The 23,275-nt window shown below is 42.1% G+C and overlaps 1 protein-coding gene across 1 annotated transcript in view; it reads right to left on the reverse strand.

The window, feature by feature from the left end:
* LOC137656498 (furin-like protease 1, isoforms 1/1-X/2) overlaps nt 1–23,275 on the reverse strand; it is a 117,547-nt gene that overhangs the window by 83,311 nt on the left and 10,961 nt on the right. The window contains exon 8 of the mRNA XM_068390672.1: nt 22,554–22,647. Coding sequence (XP_068246773.1) covers nt 22,554–22,647 — 94 coding nt within the window. The remainder of the gene's footprint in view (nt 1–22,553; nt 22,648–23,275) is intronic.

The raw sequence follows: 23,275 nt of genomic DNA on the forward strand, positions 1-23,275 counted from the left end.
AGGATGGTTGGTGGGGAGCGAGTGAGGAGGGCTTGGGAGAAATCTGTTAGGAGGGGGAATATTGAGAGGGAGGGAGAGAATTAGATGGCAATAAAAGATGGGAGGAGGATGGGGAAACAAAAGATTTGATCTTGCAAACTAGGCAGTTGGTAGTTCCCAAATTGCAAAAGACCCTTTGGTTTCTGGCAAGTCTTGTGGCCTCAGGGCAACTTGACCAGCTTGGTACAGTTTGATGGAAGAGGATGCCTTTGATAGAAGGCATTGTGATAACGGTGGGAAAGAAGCAGCTCCCTTAACTTTCTATTCTAGGCAAGGAGGAAAACAAAATCCCCATCTCAAACAACATAAATTTCTTTTATAGATTTTCAATCAAAAGCAATAGCATAATTATCAGAACAGTACCGTATGTATTGGAATATGTAAATGATACATATTCCTACATCACATCCTTGTCAACTTACAGAAATTACTTCAAGACAGAATCTTGTATAGGCCCTCTAGATAGGGCTTATTACCTTCTTGAAACACTGAACCTAGCAAAAAATTAAATTCCCCTTTAACAAGGATCCAATCCATTTATAATGGCCTTACTTCTAAGCATAAATCATAGGTGCTACAACCATGCATGCAAAGTGGGTAGGTAAAATCAACTTTAACATTAAATTAGGCTTAGCAGATGAACTTTCTTGCTTCTAAACTAATCCTTTACCCGATCCAATAGCAAACCAATTTCCCTCATAGAATTGAAAAAACTCATCTTAATAAAATAGGAAAAGTCTTTAATTGAAAGGTTAAAAGGTCATTCAGGATTATATGAGGGAGGGGCAATCATTACTCTGTTGCTAAATGTTCCAAAGCAAAAGAAAATAAGTTCTGTTCATTCACATTTCACTCCTTTAATCTACCAGTTATTCCTCCTCTCAATAAGTCATCAGCAATATATTTCATCTAAAACAAATTAGATTTCTTCATAAATCACATTGCCTGAAAAATCTGCCAATTATCCACCTATGCAGATGAACTTTGGCCCCACAAACTGGGAGTTGGTAACAATCCCACCAAGCTATTACAATTGGTTTTAAGTTCTAAAAATTTTGACAAATAAATAATAATGCCAGTATCAATATAATGAATCTTTTAGATACAGTAAACAAAAAAATAAAAATTCAAAAAAAAGTAATTTCTATTTTCCTGGCTATATAAACAAGAGTCCTTTAAATGGAGACATGAATTCAGTGGAAGCTGGATTGGCCATTAATTTCGTTAATGAGTTAATTATAGATAGATGGTGCAAATGGGCAAGAAGCCCTGCCACACCGTCCTGTTGGAAGAGCCTTACTTAAGACTTCTCAGCTCAGGTCCACGAGGGGTGGCTGAGGAGGAAATTTTAACGTAAAGGACCTCTGCTTTGTATAGCAAGCAAAAATACAAATTACTTTTAAAATTTGTTATTTGGTCCCGTGCATATAGAATCCTCTGTACTTTAAATAGGAAAACTCACTGCTTAGTGGGTAGGAAGTCCCCATAGAACTGAACTGATTGGTTCTTTTTCTTCCCTAGAAATGTCAAGTCTGGCTGGTCCCATACGAGAGCAAAGGGGATGACTTTAGCAACCTTCTATCTGTTTCTAACGGGGATGAGAAGACTAATAGGGCCTGGCCTGGCCAAGATAGATTGTACATGGTCAACTGAAGTAAACCTTTCCAAGAAAGTGGAAATCAGTTTGGTATAATATACCTGGTGTATGATGATCAATGGGTTATAAATTTCACCATCCACCTTCTCATTAGGGAGGATGAGGGAGATACTTATTTAGAATTAAAGAACTCTGAAGTAACTTGCCAGCCACCCATTGAGATACTACCACTACAGTGTTATTGGGACCTTTAGCTGGCCAGACATTACTATATTCGATCCCTCTCTCTGGTTACGGCTCATTTCATCTTTGCCAACACATACATGGAATAGTTTGGCCTATTCATTTGGCCTATTCTTTACACATTCTCCTCTTCCCTTGTACACTTGACAACACTGAAATTACCAAACAATGCTCCTCCTCTCAAGAAGTTAACTACTGCAATGTAATTGCTCAGAGGCTATTTCCTTTTTGGTAAGGGTAGAAGAGACTTTAGCTATGGAAAGCAACTCTTCTAGAAGAACACTCCAAAATCAAACTATTGTTCTCTAGTCTTAGGTAGTGCCATAGCCTCTGTACCATGGTCTTCCACTGTCTTGGGTTAGAGTTCTCTTGCATGAGGGTACACCTGGGCCCATTATTCTATCTTATTTCTATTTGTTATTTTGAAGTTTTTAGTTTATATAAGAAAGATTTATTTACATCTTATTATTGTTCATAAGCTTCTCTTGTAGCTTTTCATTTCCTTTCCTCACTATTTTCCCAGTTGGAGCTCTAGGGCTTATAGCACCCTGTTTTTTTCAACTAGGGCTGTAGCTTAGCAAGAAATAATAATAATAATAATAATAATAATAATAATAAATAATAAATAATAAATAATGATAATCATAATAATAATAGTAGGATCCAGCATATAGTATAACATTTTGATTGCTTTGTCCCTCAAAAATGTAGATGAGCCAGTCATTTCATTATTCATTCCAGACTTACATCTACTACTTACCATAGACAAGATGCTACCTGTACCCATGTGGGAGCTGGGCTAGTACTTTTTGAGCAGCCACCACAGGAACAAGAACAAAGGTGTCAAGGGACATGTGGGTCTACTCCCATAGGTAAAAGGCTATGAAGATTATTTGCCACTTCCAAATCACAGCCTTCAACAACTGGCCGACTGATAAGTTCAACTTAAATGCTAAGTAGGCCCTATACACCTGACTGCGAGCTCTGGTCCTAGCTGGTACTTAGACTCTCAGCGGTCGAGGCGTTCACTGTATCGCTTCATGAAACCAATAAGAGATTGTGTTCTTTGACATCTTTCTTGGTCCTGCCAGTGCTAACGAAGACTCACTGGCCCTTAGGCCTGAGGAACCAGGTCCTCTTCAGATAGAATCGGAGAGCTCTTAACAGTCCAACGAAGCATCTCCTCTTGATCACCACCCGACACTTCTGTGAGGGGATGGAGGGGGTTACATCCTTCTCAGCCTTTTGAGTTTGTGGCCGTGAAATTGTCTGCCATGGCCTTTTTTCAAGGTGTTTCTTGGCTTGTGCAATGGTCAGAGGCAACTCTGGGGTCTTTGGAAAAGTATAAGTGTCTTGGGGTGTCAGATGGGAAGGCAGGGAATGTGGGCTAATGGGTTCTGGGGCTTGGTTACAAAGTAAGGCACAAAACTAATGGAAACTTTCTTCCACCACTCTGCACGGGTGACTAGATAAGAGAGACCGTGTAACTCACACTCTTTACCAATGCTAAAGCAAGCAAAAAGATAGTCCTGAGAAAGAGATCAATGTATGATGACCTCCTCGCAGGCTCATGCAGGGTACACATAAGAGCCTTGAGAATGAGGGTCACATCAGACTCTGGGGGCCCGAGGTCCCTGAGTGGGCAAGACTGCTTGAGGCTCCCGATGAGCATGGATAGCTCTCACGAGGAGGAGAGGTCTATGTCCTTCAGTCAGAAGACAGCCACAACTGAGAGGAACTTCTCTCGGCAAACACAGACTAGGAAATTTGTGATCTATGCTATTGTTGCTCCGACTGGAGAAGTACAGTATCCCTTCCGAGACACCAATCACAGAAGATGGGCTACTTCCCGTGGTAAACAGCTGCAGAAAACCATCCCAGGTACCAAATCATCTATTGCCCAGGGACTTTAGAAAAATCCTTTGCTTAGAGGAGATGCTGGATAGCCTCTAACCGTGAAGTTAAGACAACTTCAGGGATTAGTGGTACCTAAGAAGGTGCGGATGGCACAGGACTATGGACTACTGGGATAATTCTCTTGGGACCTTGACAATAGTGCTAACAGATCAGGATACCACTCAGCATGGGGCCATCTTGGAGCCACCAGGGTCACCCTAAGTCCTGGCGTAATCGACACTCGATTGACCAGCGAGTAGATCAGGCTGAATAGAGTAAAGGCATAAATGTCCAGGTGATCCCATAGGTATTGGAGGGTGTCTTCAAAATCTTCCCATGGGTCTGGAACAGGGGAGCAAAAGTTAACCTCACAGGGTAAGAAGCCTTTGCAATGCAATGATGTAGGGACCATTCTGACCCTACAACAGGCTCCTGGCGACAATATGTCTGGTAGTGCCCGCTTGCCCAGAATGGATCTGGCTGACAACTCTACAGCGTGGAACGTCACACAGACATGCATCTACTGTACTTTGACAGCTCACATCAAAGATGCGAGAGTGCCCCCTGGCTTGATGTACGCAACTATGGTGATGGTGTCGCTCATCAACACTACAGAGTGCCTCCTTAAACATTCTTGGAATGCTACCAGCACTAGAAAGGCTTCATTTCTTCTTGTTACCAAACACCCGAGACAACAAGATCGTCCAGTTGCGTGTCCAAGGCAGAGTTGAGTGGGACTGCCCTAGCCATCTGTCCCAAAGGAACAGGAAGAAAGGAAGATGTCCGGCAGTTGACCAGTGATCTTTAACACCACAGAAGAGATCTCTGGTGAAGGCACCCGTGTGGAACGAGTTTCTCCAGTGAGAATAAATGGCCACGGGGAGACTGCCCCTCTAAGCTCGGACTTCTGTCTTTCACAGAAATGGTCATGCATCTTCCTTCAGTTTGCAGATGCAATCATTTGACTGAAAGACTAACTGCTGCTGTGTCTTTCAGCATGCCAAAGTACAGTACTTCAACCTCTGCTTGGGTGTAAGATTTGCTTTCACCCAGTTTATCAAAATTCCCAGATCGTGACAAAATGCAAGAATCCGATCTCGATCCTGCAGATACTGCCGCCAAGGAGGCTAGGATCAGTCAATCATCTAGATAGATCAGCAAACTTATCTCTAACGAGTGCTGCCAAGCTGCTACCTTGGAACATCCAAGTGAAATTTTGAGGAGCTACACACAGTCCGAACCACAATGTCTTGAACTGGTTCAACGTATCAAAGGAAAAGTAAAGGTACTTTAGAGATGATTGATGCACTGGTACTTCAAAGTGTGCATACTTCAGGTACACTAAAAGATTGAAGTCTCTCTGATGGAACACAACACAGACTATACTATATTTTCATTCTGAACTTAATTTATCAAGTAAACTTGTTCGGAGGAGAGATAGACGACTGGTCTCCAGCTTCCAGTTTACTTCTCAACCAAAGAAAGGAAACTGTAGAAACCCAAAGACTCCTCTCTAATGACTTCAAGCATGATTTTCTCCAACATCCCTTCCATGTCTGTCCGCAAGGCAAGGGTTTTTGGCGATGTTGAAGGATCGGACAAGAACTATCAGTAAGGGAGCTACAGTAGGAAGCAATCGCCCCAAAGGACACTCGCTACCAATGGTTTGGCCCTGGGCCACTGTAAGATTACCCAATGGCAAAATATGCAGTCCCTACTCTCGGCAGCGGTACAAGGGGAACGTCTACATCAGTTTTTCCCTGAAGGAACCAGGTTGGGGCTCAAAGGGCTGTGCATACAATGACACTTTTCGGGAAGGAGTTGTGAGTGGTCCCAATCGGGGTTTAGGAACAGGTGTGGGGCCCTTCCTTGCACATGATCTATCAGGCTTGACCAATCCCGCAGTTCCCTGCGAAGAAACTACGCACTGGATCAGGGAGTCTTGTAAAGGAGTTCACTTCTCTGTCGACACCTACATGTGACTCCTCAGAAGCAGAGGCGTTGCCGTCCTGGATTGAGAGTACTGAAGCAACAGAGCTACCTCTGGACTAACTTGTTTTGAGAGATGGAAAGTCCAGATATCCCTTCTTATCAAAGCCCAATTAGCCCACTGACTGGTGTGCATGGAAAGTCACTGCCTTTCAACCCGACAGCCCAAGACACTTGTACTTTTCCGAAGACTGCAGAGTTGACAATCCCATTGACTATGCTTAGTACGTCACTGCCTCTGACTATTGCTTAAGCCAAGAGACACCTTGGAAGAAGGCCATGGCAGACAATTCCACAGCCATAGACTTAAAAGGCCGAGAAGGATTTACCCTCGGCCTTTAATTCACCTACAGAGGTGTATGGAACCTTCTCTGAAAGTTGTGGTGGCAAGAGCTTATATAACTAGCTAGAGTTCAAAGATTCACAGATCTAATCGTAACTTGATCCAGAACTAAATTAACATCTGACCAAGGCTGCTACAAGGATGGCCTCGAGCCTTGAGGGGTATTGAAGTGCCGATTGATGGCGGAAGTTCTCCATGAAGGTGGTGCCAAGGTTGCCTCCCACAGTCCACTGCACTTAAGACAAGTACTAGGACATTCCCGAAGGAACACACTGACTCAAGATTGTTTGCCTCGGTCGTTAGCAGTTTGAGGACTGGTGTCCTAGGGGCAGTTGAATTCCAAGCACTCTCATGCTCACGTGGGGTAGGTGTGGTAGGATGCTCCGGTGAAACAATTCCCTTCATCCCCAAAAATAAGACTGATCCCTCCATAGGAAAGAACCAGGAATGTACTTGTGAGCCAAGGAGGGCCAACAACAGTAGGAGAAGCAGCCCTAGTACTGACCACAGCAGAGACAGCAGCAGCAATACATACATTTCCCTCTGAGGATTGGGACAGAAGACAACCACTACCCTGTACCCCGAGGCATAGGGAAAAGGTCTATCCACCCCTAAATCTTGTTATTCCATTGCACTTAGTGGTGCCATCCTCTCAAATTCACTCTACAAAAGTATCATGGGATGAGGGAGGAGCTGGAGTCCACTTTCAAGGTAGGCAAGGAGATGGAGGGCACCAAAGCTCCTCCATCAACTGCGGGACAAAGTGTACAGGACCATACATTGCTGTCCTGCCTGACAAATGGGATATCTGAAAATACCCAAGCTCTGAGCACTGACCCCTGTGGGTTATGATATGGCGCTGTGCCCTTCGGAACCACCAAAGTGTTGTCCATTCCCTACCCCACCAGAAAGAGGTAGTTTTGAAAGGAACCCTTTCCTTACTACTATGGCTGGCCTTCTCACACTTCAACCTCTTCCTCCTCCTCCTCTTCATCTTGGAAGAAGAGTCAGAAACGGAGTTGAAGGACGAACAGGAGGAAAAAGAAGAACACGCAAGTTTATTCCTCCTCCCGACTCTCGCCCAAGTCTCTGCAAGCAAGAGTAGAAATTTAGTGACCAACAACAAAGGCAACAACCCCTTCATACAAGAACCACAACATTGAGGAACACTACTAAGGAGGACAGGGAAGACACACTGGCAGTTGCCAGCGACACAGCAATAAGCAGTCATGAGCACATAGGGAGCAGGGGTTACGGTCCCCTGACGTTAGGCATAAGATTCAGGGTGACAAGTGCAGGGGAAGGGGTGGCTAACACAGGTGACCGGGTCAGGGGTTAACAGGGCAACATGCACTTTCAGCCCCAGGGCCACCTTATGCCCAATCTCAGGCTAGAAACTCCCCGATACTGGAGCTTTTTTCAACGGCACAAATTTCCCTTTTACAAGTCTTAATAGCCCTTTTGAGGTTAGGAGGGGTACCTCTGGGGACACCTCTGGGGGCACAACTATGCCTTTCACCACTGGCACTGGGGATACCAGGGAAGAGGTAGCCTTAGCTACAAGCTCCCTCAACAAAGACCTGGAGGACCTCCATGAAAGATCTACGGAGGCCCAAACCTTCCTTAAGGTCTAACGTGTCATCTGCAGTCTGCATGGAAACAGATGAAGTTTCTCCAACCTCCTATGGGGTGTGGTGAACATTGAAGAAACCCCACACCCCACCAGAATCTGAAGCCAATGATGCAGGTCCAATGGGTCCTTGGTCCTGATGCATACTATAGTATATGTGCAGGGGCGGCAGCATCAGACTCGCCTCCTGAGGAGACGGAAGACTCAAAATACATCTTCAGGGTTTTTTAGGCAATGCTAAGACAGATCCCAGAGAAGGTTTAGCTCTCTTCTTCCTCCTCAGGCAAATGCCTGCCACTACATAGGAGGCCATGACCTGCACTCGGCACACTAGGATGCCTGCGAACAATAATGTCCCTAAAAGATTGAGAGACTGTGTGTGTGGATCTAAGGCCAGTTTACTCAAACCAGTTGTAGCATCCATCCTTTCCCTGACAAGTATGGCACTCTTGCTTCACATCCATTACAACAACAATCAATAGCCAGTATCCACTCCCTGTAAGAAAAAGAAGAAAAGTTTGTATAAGGGCGCAACGATACATCTGTACAGTATTCGTTGCAGCAGAAATTCAAATCGAGGCTCTTCCGACAGGTGATGGGGAGAAGCTTCTAGCTCTAGTGCACTGCCAGTCATCAACTACATCACTAAAGAATTCAATGGGGCTTCTTTCTTGTGCCCAAAACATCTCCCTATTTAAAGGATGTTTGTATATTTGTGGGAACAAAACAAATCTGTACAATCATGTAGTCAAATACAGAATTGTTCTTTACAGAGCAAATATACAAACATACAGCTAATGATAATTCTTAGAAAGGAACAAGTATGTAGTCATAAAACAGCTTGTTTCTGCACGAAACTAAAGATAGAAATAAAGATAGCCTTAATTCTTTATATAGTTCAGGTTTTCCATTTATGGGGTCAGAAGTGTAGAGTTTTCTTAAAGTTTTTCTTCTTTCACTCTTTTTGCCTGTATTCCAACATGATCTAGATTACCCCTTACTCTTCCTTTTTCCTCTACTATTCTGACCAATTACTGCCTCTCTACTCATTACAATTTAAAACCATCTAAATATTCTAGATATCCAAGTTTATTTTCCAGCTGACAGACACCACTTGGGCTTTCTATTTTCTGCTAATTACATGTTGTACCCTTTCAGTCTGAGTTTAAGTATATTTCAAAATATGCTGGTTTTCCTCGGCTGCAACCTATAGGGTTGCAATCTTTGAAGAGATGTATTTTGAAGTAAGGGTTAATTATCAATTCTTAATACTACTAGATACAAAAGATTACTTCATGCATTTCTCATAATCCTCTATTAACAGATTCAAGTACAGTACTCTATATTTATATTATTTCAGAATACTGTATAACAACATTATCAATATTCACAAAACTTATCATACAGTATACAGTTAGGTCAAAGAACTTTTTAACACTATTTTATGATTGTAAATAGAGGTAAATTATCTTTGGAAACTTTAATAGTACAGTACTAAGCAAAGCTAAAAATGAGAATACATGTAATATAAAAAAAAAATCAGAAGACCAACTGAAGTTCAACGAGGCCTATTATTTCAACGAGAAAATTATACATTCCGCATTTTTCACAAACAGTAATAACTGCACTGATTCTAGGCAAAGCATGACAAATGCTGCTTACTTAGTTTCATTCAACGAGCATTTGTGAAACAAACTTCTAGAAATACCAGTTTCATCAGTTACACATTTGAACCAAGACCAAGCCTTTTTACCAATCATATGAGATCTTTATACAATGACTAAATAATCAACTTTGGAGAATTGCCTACTCACAAGATACCACCTTGTCGATATAGTATACGTACCATTAATGAACTGACATAGCCACCCACCGGAAGTATTGAAATTCTGTAGTATCTTTTTGGCAAAATTTGCAACTAAAATCTCAACAGATACAACCCCTTCCCTAATGCCTATAAGGACATCCACTGCTGCCCAGCATCAACAGGATTCTCATTCTTACTGGGGTACACAGGTTCAAGATCAAAGCTCGCCGTGCCTTCATTGTAAGCACCCGCATTACATAAAAAATGGATAATTTGTGCTTTACTTATATCCCTGTCTGGTTCCCCTCCCCTTAAGAAATCACACAGCCAAGTCACACCATGAGCTTCCCATTTGTTGAGAATATCTAACTTCTGGACTAGAACAGATGCTTATGCTTGGCTCCAGGCACACAACATATTATGGAATGTACATCACAAGATCAAGCCACAAATCACAAAGGGTCCACATGACAAAGAACACCAATGCATGGTCACAAGGCACAGAATTAGTAGAAAAACGAAGAATAAACCTGGAGCAGTTGACATGATGAGCAACAGACAAGTAATAAGGATGCCATAAAGTACGGACATTCTGGATCAAGGAAAACCATCACTCATCCGACACAGATTGAAAAAGAGCTTTAGATCAAAGTCCAACATGCTCTCATATTAATGTAGTTACCTAAATTTCCCAGACTTTTCACTGAATAACATTATTTTCCGGATCGGTTAATTATTAACAAAAATCTGCAAATTGTAAGGAATTCAATTGTAGTAGTATACAGGTTACAGAGATTAATGTCCACCATTTGTATGCGAGAATTAAGAGTACATCTTACAATGAATGGACAATAGTTTATTAGATTTAATAGCCAATACTAGAGCTGAAAAGGCCAATCAGACCACATGAGCGACTAGGGGAAGATGACGCAGTGAGAATGCCAGTAAACTAATAGGATTAAAAGTGGGCTCCTAGGGGGTGAATGCATGCACCATAGACCTGTAATGCCTACAGCACATGAATATAAAGTAACAAAATTGTATAGTCAGTACTACATGTCAATCCTTATTATGAACAAAAGGTAAAAAACCTTACATCAATATATGACAGAGAGAGAGAGAGAGAGAGAGAGAGAGAGAGAGAGAGAGAGAGAGAGAGAGAGAGAGAGAGAGAGAGAGAGAGAGAGTGAGGTAATATTAAAGCCATTTATAACACAAAATGGGGATTATGTGATGTGGGAATTTGGAGTGGATATAGTGTGGGATCTGATGAAAAAATACACCGGAAAGAAAAGATGCCCATAATGTAGAGGAATAGCTTTTTAAACCCATATTCAAAGAAAATGGGATGTACAAAATATGTTATTTTCATTATAAAATAAATTTTTGATCATACTTACCTCGTAGTTATGTATATAGCTTACGTCCCTGACGTCACGACAGAAAAATTAAAAAAAAACTCGCGCCAATCGCTGATTGGATAGCCAGGTGTACCACCGTGCGCCCCTAGCGAGGTATCTAGAAACCATCCCATGGATATCCATATTTTCCATGCCTCTAGTCTCTAGATGGGATGAGGGGGTGATATTTGATTATACATAACTACCAGGTAAGTATGTTCAAAAATTTATTTTATATGAAAATAAAATTTTTAAACATCAGACTCACCTGGTAGTTATGTATATAGCTGATTAACACCTTTGGTGGAGGGTTAGAGACAGCCTATATAGATGGAATCTTACTTAAGCGTTAATAAACAAACTTAAGGGTTCATACATGATAAGGAAATCAACTTCAATTAATCTTTCATTATGTCCACTTTCCTTGTGAGATCCAGCAATCCACCCAGGGGGCTGAAGACCTCTAGGAGTTGTCAAAACGGTCTAAAAACCTCTATGTGACAGTACCTCTTCCAATAACCTTGTTCCAGGGCACTCTCAAGGAACAAATAGAACATCTGACTAAAATCTATGATTGTGGGCGACTGTCGCAATCGCCACAACCACCATAAAAATATAAGAGTTCTAAGAGGAGAAGAAAAATGTATTACAATACGGGAACTTAGTTGAGGGTTCCTCCCCACTACTGCACTCGCTTTTATGAATGGTCCCAGAGATTATCCGTCCTCATAAAGAGTCTGGACACTATTCAAAAAGTGTGAAGTGAACACAGATTTACTCTTCCAAAAGGTCGTGTCCAAAAAGCTGTCACAATCCATTTTGCTTGAAGGCTACTGAAGTTGTTACAGCACTAACTTCATGTGTCTTGACCTTCGAAAAAAAAAAAAAAAAAAAAAGAGAGAGAGAATTAGAGACAAGTCTCACTGTAAGTGGCACGAGCCTCTCCTATAAGAGTCTGATGAAAATTGAAAGGACATTCTTGACATCTGTAACGAGGGCTAATTAATCGAGCCCCAAAGAGCTTCAACTTGCTCGTAACTCTTTCATTCTGCCCAGAAAGAACTACAGGGTTCTTACTGAACACAGGACTTCCTCCAACCCTTCTCCGACAGAGTTGCAAACTCAAAAGCCTTGGATTAAGGTTGAAAAGGGTGGTCATTCTCGGTGAGAAAGCCTAATTACAATGAACAGATGGCTTCGTTATCTCCAAAGTCAACGTTTTACAAAACGCATGAATCCACTGATACTTATAATTGCCGTGGAACTAATAAAAAAAGAATCATCGTGAGGTCCTAAAAATGAAGAAGAATGCAAGTGGACAAGCTTGTCACTCATATAAGGAACTTCAGGATTATATCCAGACTCCAAACTGGCAAGTCATTGTTGATTAGATGTTTCAAACAATTTGAGAAGTTCCTGTAGGACTTTATCGAAAGGCAAGATACTGTGCCTGACTACAGTCGTAAACACACTCTTGCATCCTTTGATGGAAGAAGATGCACAATTGCGCTTCCTTCGAAGTGACAACAGGAAAACAGCAAATAAGCTGTAGAGATACTGGATGAGAAAACAGGGTTGATTCTGAACCATTCTCTAAAATCTCCTATATGGATTGATAAATCCTGGCGGTAGAAGTCTTTAAAGCTCCTATAAAAAGTACCTTTCTAAGGGAGGAGTCTGAGAAAAATTACTCTAAAAGGAAGACTCCTAGGAGAGTCCACTATCCACTCCAGAATCTGTGAAAAATTCTATATAAGGACGACTTCAAGTCGCCACAGATTCTTGCAGACTTCTCGATGGAGGGTCCATTCTCCAGCTGAGATAGTCTGCCAAACTTCTTTTTCCCCTGAATGAACCTTACAGAAGGATACATTCTTCTCCTTGCCAGGAGAAAAGACTCCTCGTTGTCCTGTAAAGGGACTCGAGTGAATTCCTCCCTGCTTGGCAAAGAAAACTGCTGTGGTAAATTGGCATTAACTTGCCAACAGTCTAGTGTTGCTTCCACCTCGAAATCGAGGTAACGGAACATAACACAAGGCCTAAGGTCCTTTGTTCCAAAGGGGGGGGGACCTCCTGGAGGACGCCTGATTCTTGGTTGGAACCTACCGGCATAGACTGGATCGTTCCACCACTGAAGGCATCTTATGGCATCCGAAAAAGACGTATAAGGACTCAAGATCTTCTCCTTGTCCCAAAATGATTGAGGATGAAAAGGAGCGGACAAAGAAATATCACGAAAGGATAACAACTTCTAGCTTCCGACTGGCCGGGAAATGAGCCCCGGTCCAGGAAAACTAGGATGAACAGAGATAAATCAAGGATCTCAAAGAAAGATTCAAGATGGCTTGTACTGTTTTAAGGCGAGATGTAAAAGCCTGAAAAAACTAGACTCTGAATCCCCATTTTGAGATGGGGTCAGAAGAGACTCGTCTTGTAGACAAGAAGATCCAATTCTTCAAAAAAGGCTCAACGTTATCTGAAGATCCAACATGTAGATCGGAAGAATGAGTCCTGAGAAGCCAATCTTCCCTAAACCGGGAGGCTCAGATCTTGAGTGCAGTAGACTGTTACATAAGTATTAGATACGTGAACAGTACTGGGGCGGAGCTAAGACCAAAACACACCCAGTCGGACTCTAGACTCCTCTCTAGAACTGGGAGGGAGGTCTATGGAGCTAAACTTAAGGGGACCGTCCGCCATGGGGTATTGACATAACTTTCAGAAATCAAAAATCGTTTTATTGCTTCTATGTATGCGTAAACATGTCTTACATGCTCCCCAGAAGTTTCAGCCAATTATTTTTACAAATAACGAAGATATAGCGGTCTTTAAATGATGACGTCATCCTTACTGTGTCCTCTGCATGACTGAGTTTGACAAACTCATCTTTGTGTGTTAATTTGGATATCCATAGCGATTTTTCACTTATTTTTCGAGCTATTGTACGTCTGGCAGAAATGGAAGGCATTGGTAAAGCGTAGTTGAACGAAATCTACTCCCACGATAACAGAAGCCAAAGTTTCCAAAGATGTACTGTATAGAAGTTATAATGCATGCGTTTGTTTACTTGAAGTTCGTATGTACATTGTGTTTCCACAACGTCCTCGGGAACTTTATAGCAAGGCCAATGTTACCTAAGGTTATAAAAAGAACAAATAGTCAATCATTTTTCCAATAACGTCATCCTTATGGCGTCGTCTGTATGAGTTTGACAGACGTGTAGTGTCTCTCTCTCTCTCTCTCTCTCTCTCTCTCTCTCTCTCTCTCTCTCTCTCTCTCTCTCTCTCTCTCTCTCTCTCAATTTGAACTGCCATCTATATCAGCCAAATGCTATCACTCCAAACTTAAATTCAGGATCTCTCTCTCTCTCTCTCTCTCTCTCTCTCTCTCTCTCTCTCTCTCTCTCTCTCTCTCGTTTCGAAATCTCGTACTTCGGGCAGAAATGAAAGGCATTGGTAGAGGGTAGGTAAATGAAAACTACCAGCTACGAGAACATCAGCAAAGTTTAAAAAGACATATAGAATTATAATGCATTTGTTTACTTACTTGAAGTTCGTATGTTGATTGTGGTTTCACAACGTCCTCTGGAACTTTATAGCAATGCCAATGTTACATAAAGTGATAGAAAGAACAAAAAGTAAGTGGAGAACAAGAAAAAAGATCCAAGAATAAGGGAAACATGAATAAGAGTACAAAGCTGAAACCTGCTAACTAAAACCCTGGCAACAATTAGAGATCGCTGGCAACTCATAACATAGGAATAGTAAACTGAGGGTTCAAATACCTCGTTTAGGGTGCATTTATGTAGGAATAAACAATAAAAGTTATAATATCTTGATTTCTTTAAGAAAAGAAGCGAAAATTTGTTGCAAATCTTTGGGAGCTCATAACTCAAAAACATACTTATTCACACTTAGGTACATTTTTCTCACTTATTTGTTGTTCGATATTAGAGAGGAAGATAACATTTAAAAGAAGAATAAAAATCCCACAATTCTGTCAGACAAAATTTTGATTTTCTTTTTACATTTTTTTCACGATTATTTTCAGTCTAGACGAGGAAAAAAAACATTAAAATTCATCAAAAAAAAAACAGAAAGGAAAATAAAAATTCTGTCTGACAGAATTGTTCGGTTGATAGAGTAGTTTTTATGGTATAAGTTTCAATACAATTGGTATTATAGTAGTGGGGAAAAATGTACCTAATTTTTTTTTTTAATCATGATTTTTGCTAATAAATCCAAAAGTTTTTGACCATATTACTTGAAATTTTTATATGATGAAGGTATTATATATGTCTAAAACATATATAGAAATGGTGTAATTTGGATCATTAAAAAAAAATATGGCGGACATGGCGGACAGTCCCCTTAAAGAAGGTATCCCTAAAAAAGGGGAAAAAGTAATCCTCTTTCAGAAGAAAAACTGACCAAGGTCTGCTCCTAACTTTTCCCAATGATTGCCAGAAGCAGTAAAGTTTGGCTTCTGCTGTCTGAAGGCGAAAGCAGTCAGACTCTTGTTTTAATAACTATCAGCTCCACGTCACGTCCCGGAGGCCGCTCCACGTCACGTCCCGGAGGCCGCTCCACGTCACGTCCCGGAGGCCGCTCCACGTCACGTCCCGGAGGCCGCTCCACGTCACGTCCCGGAGGCCGCTCCACGTCACGTCCCGGAGGCCGCTCCACGTCACGTCCCGGAGGCCGCTCCACGTCACGTCCCGGAGGCCGCTCCACGTCACGTCCCGGAGGCCGCTCCACGTCACGTCCCGGAGGCCGCTCCACGTCACGTCCCGGAGGCCGCTCCACGTCACGTCCCGGAGGCCGCTCCACGTCACGTCCCGGAGGCCGCTCCACGTCACGTCCCGGAGGCCGCTCCACGTCACGTCCCGGAGGCCGCTCCACGTCACGTCCCGGAGGCCGCTCCACGTCACGTCCCGGAGGCCGCTCCACGTCACGTCCCGGAGGCCGCTCCACGTCACGTCCCGGAGGCCGCTCCACGTCACGTCCCGGAGGCCGCTCCACGTCACGTCCCGGAGGCCGCTCCACGTCACGTCCCGGAGGCCGCTCCACGTCACGTCCCGGAGGCCGCTCCACGTCACGTCCCGGAGGCCGCTCCACGTCACGTCCCGGAGGCCGCTCGACGTCACGTCCCGGAGGCCGCTCGACGTCACGTCCCGGAGGCCGCTCCACGTCACGTCCCGGAGGACGCTCCACGTCACGTCCCGGAGGACGCTCCACGTCACGTCCCGGAGGACGCTCCACGTCACGTCCCGGAGGACGCTCCACGTCACGTCCCGGAGGACGTTCGCGACCAGGAGGACGTACGACGACTTTGCCCTGTTCCTCAAGTCTGGTAGCTATCCTGCTGAAAGGCTTCCTCGAAAAGTCTGAGAAAAATTTGGAAAAGGAGATCCTTCCTTTGATTTGCGGCTAAAGAAGGACAGACGAAAAACCTTTCTTGCCGAATCTGAAACCAAATATTAGGTGGCCTTTGGATAACTCAGATGAAACTCTGATTAACTCTACTGAGAAAGAGAGGAAGACAGAGATGTGCAAAGACATTCTATTTCTGAAAGGATGCAACCTCAAAAGGCTGAAATGAACACCTATGACTTCTTGTATTCCAACTAGACTTGTATCCCAGATACAAGATCTGGAAGCCAGACTATTCAACGTTAAAGACGAAAGCTGCCTATCCTTGATCCTTCTGAGATACCATTTAGTCTCTAAACATCCTTAAAGCTCCATTGAATACCTGGTAAGAACCATCTTGGTAAAAAGAGAGACTTCTCGACGCCTTCCCAAGAGAATTCAAAGGAAGGCTAAAATGGAGCGACAGATGCAAAATAGTCTATAAACTCATTACGAAAAACTTTCATGAGTTCATTAAACAACTGAAGGACGAATGGACTACGGATCCTCTCCTTCTGAAAACACAAAAATTCAAAGAAGAAAAGTGATCGTCAATGTCTTCTTCTGACAAAGGACTAACGGCAGTAGTGACGTTGTGCTAAATTTCACAACCCGGTGGACGTTGATGTTTAACAGAACACGTCTGGTAAAGGTCGTGACTACTGGTGTCAAAGAAAGCCAGAACATCGCCTCTGTCACCGCGTTGCTCTAAAGGTTGACGCTCGACTTTGAGGAACTTCGCATTCTTAAAAGTGTCTATGATAAAAGAGATCGGTGATCTCAACATTCAAATCGACTACAGTAGTGTCATCACAAAGGCTGAGGTTCTCATGATCAATGTTATGCCTCATGCTGGATGTTAGACGTTGAATGTGTATGAGTGGCGCCAAGCGTCCTTAAAGGCATGGTCCCCTGGAAAAAGAGGTGCCCATCGTTGAAAGATGTGGAGCCGAGCGTCCTGACAGACGAGGCGCCGAGCGTCCTGACAGACGAGGCGCCGAGCGTCCTGACAGACGAGGCGCCGAGCGTCCTGACAGACGAGGCGCCGAGCGTCCTGACAGACGAGGCGCCGAGCGTCCTGACAGACGAGGCGCCGAGCGTCCTGACAGACGAGGCGCCGAGCGTCCTGACAGACGAGGCGCCGAGCGTCCTGACAGACGAGGCGCCGAGCGTCCTGACAGACGAGGCGCCGAGCGTCCTGACAGACGAGGCGCCGAGCGTCCTGACAGACGAGGCGCCGAGCGTCCTGACAGACGAGGCGCCGAGCGTCCTGACAGACGAGGCGCCGAGCGTCCTGACAGACGAGGCGCCGAGCGTCCTGACAGACGAGGCGCCGAGCGTCCTGACAGACGAGGCGCCGAGCGTCCTGACAGACGAGGCGCCGAGCGTCCTGACAGACGAGGCGCCGAGCGTCCTGAAAGACGAGGCGCCGAGCGTCCTGACAGACGAGGCGCCGAGCGTCCTGAAAGACTAGGCGCCGAACGTCCTGAAAGACTAGGCGCCGAACGTCCTGAAAGACTAGGCGCAGAACGTCCTGAAAGACTAGGCGCAGAACGTCCTGAAAGACTAGGTGCCGAGCGATCTAGCAAATTCATCTATATTATGCTGCTCGGCGCGTAAGGTTAAAAGAATTCCGTTTAGAGGGTTTCATGGCTGACTGGCGCTCTGAAACAAAAAATCGTGTCTGTTAGGTTATTCTAGAAGACGTGACGCTGAGAGTCCTGAAAGATGAGGCGCCGAATGTCTTGAAAGACTAGGCGCCGAGCGATCTAGCAAAATGATCTACATTATGCTGCTCGGCGCGTACAGTAAACGAGTTCTGTTCAGAGGGTTCTCGTGGCTGACTGGCGCTCTGGGACAAAAAACCGTGTCTATAAAGGTTATTCTTGTCAGGCGTGGCGCCGAGAGTCCTGAAAGACGAGGCGCCGAACATCCTGAAAGACTAGGCGCCGAGCGATCTAGCAAAATGATCTACATTATGCTGGTCGGCGCGTACGGTAAACAAGTTCCATTCAGAGGGTTCTCATGGCCGACTGGCGCTCTGGGACAAGAAACCGTGTCTATATAGGTTATTCCTGTAAGACGTGGCGCTGAGCGTCCTGAAAGACGAGGCGCCAAACGTGTTTATATAGGTTATAGTATTGCTATTATCAGCATATGTGATGCAATACAAGACTCAAACAGCAGTGTTAGAAGTTGCACAAAGTTACAAACATCGTGTCAAACTCTTACAGCAGCATTAGTAGCTAGCCTTGCTGGATGTCAGGCGTGGCGCTGCTCGATATCCAACGCTCTTGTTGTTCGGCGTTACGTTTAGCTTGGCGCGAGGCGTCACACTCAGCCGCGCCACCATGCTCAGCTGCCTGGCGTGAGGCGTCACGCTCAGTCGCCTGGCGTGCGCCATCAGCTGTTTGGATCTTACAAGACGCTCGACGCCAGGCTAATGCCTCTCGCTTCCTTTCGCCGATCGACGTTACTTCTCCCCTGGGTCCGGGAGCTTGAAAGAGCTCTAAGGCTAGGATAACGACAGGTCCGAACAGAAGCACCCTCCACTACAGTATATTGAATAAAATTCACTGCACTAATTTAGCATTAACTTGCACTTTAAAACTCTTTGGGTTGAATGAGAATGCAATAGGTATTGAATCCTATATAAAATGATATATAAAATGTAACAAAATATTTTATATAAAATATTAAATGAATAGATATAGGAATAAAGAGTATATATATATATATATATATATATATATATATATATATATATATATATATATATATATATATACGTAAACAACCCTTATTCTTAAGGATTCCCAAAAATAATGATTTTGTTACGCTAAAAATGAGCAGATATGGCGATCATGTATATATAAGTAAAGAACCCTCAATTAAAAAGGTTCCAAAAATGGCAGTTTACAGTACTACACTTTTAATTGGAATATACAGTAAACGTGAAAATATGAAAAATTTTATTTTGATTATAAAATAAATTTTTGAACATACTTACCTGGTAGTTATGTATAATTAAATACCAGGTAAGTCTTGTGTTTCAAAAATACAGGCAGCCCAACAAAAAAACAAAACAACGATATCCAAGAATTGTTGGAACTGAATCGATTGTCATGAGACTGCGCAGCGTAAAAAATAAACTGTACGCTATTCTATTAATCTTAGAAAATAGATCAGAGATTAAAAGAACGAATACTAAAAAGACAAAAATTCTCTTAAAAATAACATAGTCTTTTACATTACAAGTAAAATACTTATTAAAAGTAAGAATTCCTTTCATTCTTTATGAGTGCAAAGAAAAGAATATCAACAAACTACATAGCACTATGTAACTACGTCACATGATTGTGACGCAATAGCTTACGTCACACGAGTGTGACGTCGTAGATTTGGCGGAACCGACGTCCGCCATCATGTTTCAAAGAGTGTTTACGTTAGTTTACAGTAGGAGGAAAGAACTCCCAACCTACCTTTGCAAGGTCTATACACGATTTTAAAACACTAACACTTAGTAAAAACAACACCCAATCAGCGAAGGCTAAAAGTAAATTGTATATCACCAAAATAACTGTAATATATAGATTACAGCGTGAAAGAATTCCATCGATGCTATCTCTAAGGCGACAGGGAAAATATGGATATCCATTGGATGGTTTCTAGATACCTCACTAGGGGTGCGCGGTGGTACACCTGGCTATCCAATTGGCGATTGGCGCGAGTTTTTTTAATTTTTCTGTCATGACGTCAGAGACGTAAGCTATATACATAACTACCAGGTAAGTCTTGTGTTTAAAATGTAATAATTATAGGGCAATCAAACTCCTTCCACATACTATGAAGCTTTGGGAAAGGATTATAGAGCGTAGGATAAGGGAAGAAACCGAGATTAGAGAAGAGCAGTTTGGATTTATGCCAGGCAGAAGCACTACAGATACAATGTTTGGATTAAGCCAGTTGATGGAAAAATGTAGAGAAAGCCAAAAGGAACTACATATAGTATTTATTGACTTAAAGAAGGATTATGATAAGAGTTCCATGCCAGGAGATATGGAGATGTCAGAGAGAGAGAGAGAGAGAGAGAGAGGAACACCAGAGAAATATGTTAGACTGATCCGAGATATGTATGAAGGAACAAGCACACAAATAAGAATGAGTGTTAGTTTAACAGACATTTGAAATGGGAGTTGGATTACACCAGGGGTCGTCATTAAGCCCCTACTTGTTTAATGTAGTAATGAATGTAATTATTGGAGTGAGGGAACAGTCACCATGGACTGTGCTGTTTGCAGATGATATAGTTCTGTGTGATGAAACCAGAGAAGAATTGGATGAAAAGTTGGAGAGATGGAGAGAGGAATTGGAGAACAGAGAACAAAATCAGAGTATATGTGCTGCAACCATCAGAATCAATTGAGTGACATACATTTGCTGGGAGAAATAGTAAAGGACAGAAAAAATTCAAGTTCCTGGGGTCATATGTTAAGGAAACAGCAGAGCTCCAAATGGAAGTAAACAGAGACTTCAAGCAGGATGGAAGAAAATGGACGTTGCAGAGGTGAAAATACTAAGATGGACGGGTAGGATCATGAGACTGGATAGGGTTAGGAATGACTTGGTACAGGGAACAACTAAGATTACACAGGTGTCAAAGAAAATCCAAGAAAACACACTCCACTGGTTTGGGCACGTAATGAGGAAAGACCAGGAGTATGTTGGGAGGAGGTTGTTGGAGATGGATGTGCCAGGTAGGAGGAAGAGGGGGAGATTAAAGAGAAGGCGGATGGAGTGTGTAACAGGGATATGGAGGAGAAAGATCTCACAGTGGAGGACATAAAAGATATAAGAAATTGGAAAAGACTTTCAAGAAATAGCGACCCTACATAGTGAGAAAAGCTTTAGTTGAAAGAAGCAGTTATGTAGGAATTTATAGTATGTATTATTTAGTAAGTATGTACTATTGTAGTGTTCAGTATAGTTCCTTGTAAAATTTCTTTATTAACAAAAAATATCAACAAGACATTACACCTACAATATTTCTAAAACTGGAAAATAGAAGTGTTTAATTTATATGGTACTGAATGACTTATTTCTTATAATCTCAACTAATTTTATTCTTATTCCATATCGTGGTTTCCAGCAGAAAATATCTACCAATACTCATTTATTTTCTATCCTGGTAGGCCATGGGTTTTTCATGTGCCCGCTTAAAAGAAATTTATCATGTTGCTACAGTACCATAACATGCACACAAACTAGCAGAGCATGCTCTGAAGTATATACTATACAAATTATGTTTTTTTTTTTAATAGTGGATTTTAATGGCAAATTCTTTATCACTGTGATATACAACTGATGATTGTATTAGTTCTACAATGAAAAGCTGCAAACTACCAAAAAATCAAATCCACATGGATTCATACTTTCACAGCAAAGTATACATAAATCCCTATGAAGTAATTAATGCTTTCAAAGTAAAATACTTTTAAAAATGGCACAAACTGGATTAGTGTGTTTTAAATAGATCCTTCTGGCATACTAAATATTAAACTGCCTACTGCAGTTTAGCAAGCCAGTAAGACAAAAGTTTAAATTTCCATGGATCATTTACACAAATTAATAATCATTTTTCTATTAAAACTTACAGATCACTTACCAAATTCTAAAATCAACCACCCCTCCATCAATGTTACTTACAATATCTACTTATTAGATGGGCAATACATTTTGTAAAATAATGTGAGCATTTTCAACATTACAAATATCACACCAATTCTCACATCAAAAACACACCTTTCACCCTACATTTTTTTATATATATAAAAAAAATCCATGACAAGTGTTCATAATTCAAGCAACTAAATGAATAGCAATCAATTAAAAAAATGTAAAATATGCATTATCGCAATAAACCAATTTGAACTCCTGGCTTAGTATTTCTTGCATGTGAAGATGGAAAAATTATATAACAGAGAGAAGCCATCCATTCACTTATTCTTACAAAGTACATACAAAAACAATGTTCATTCCTTTTTACATAATTGGAGTACTACATGAAAGTTAGTGGGAGAAAAAATAACTAAAGGGTGCAAAAATTAACAAGATGTTATTGGGAAGGGTTAAGCCAATTTATAATTCACATACAGTAACAGCACTTCCATACTTAAAATGAAATAATAATGGACTTACCAGTTGTAAAGAAATGCCCGTTGTTATGAATTTCCAGTTTCCACTTGCCCTCAGGACGTTCACCCCACATGTGGACAGTCAGGAAAGGCCATGACTGTCAACATAAATCAAAGTATACACTATGCTTGTCAAGTATTGTTTGCAGCCAGTTAGTTTTCATGAATGTTTAAGCAAAGTAAAAGGCTTAATAAAAGACCAAGGGAGTCTTCAATCACAGATGGTGAAAACTATGATGAACAGTTTGGTTCATTTCTTCAAACTTAAATAACATGTTTAAGATAGAAAATAAGATGGAAAAAATTAAGACATCAAAAAAGCTAATGAAGGATTTTGATAAGTCACACAAATCTTACAGCCAAGATAACCTGTAAATCACACTGAACCTTAAAGATGCTAGCATATCATCAATTTTTCATCAACACAACTTACCTGCACTTGAAATTACAGTCCAAAACCACTTCTAATCAGGCCGTCAATGGCAAAAAACACTTATTTTGGCCCGAAAAGTTATTACCACTGGACTTTCACTGTGAAAGATCCCCTTTTGACAAGCCCTGAACAATTGAAAACTTTAGGTTTATTTAGCAATGTTTACTGCAGCAAGGCTCATGCAAAGATGTGAACACTTGAGGGTAAGGAGAGGGTTTCTCCATTACTTAATCATCAACACAACAGAACAGTAACTAAATATTGCTGCATATGAATAATAAAAATTACCAAAC

This window comes from Palaemon carinicauda, chromosome 17 (assembly GCF_036898095.1).
Source record: "Palaemon carinicauda isolate YSFRI2023 chromosome 17, ASM3689809v2, whole genome shotgun sequence".
In the NCBI taxonomy this organism is placed as follows: domain Eukaryota; kingdom Metazoa; phylum Arthropoda; class Malacostraca; order Decapoda; family Palaemonidae; genus Palaemon; species Palaemon carinicauda.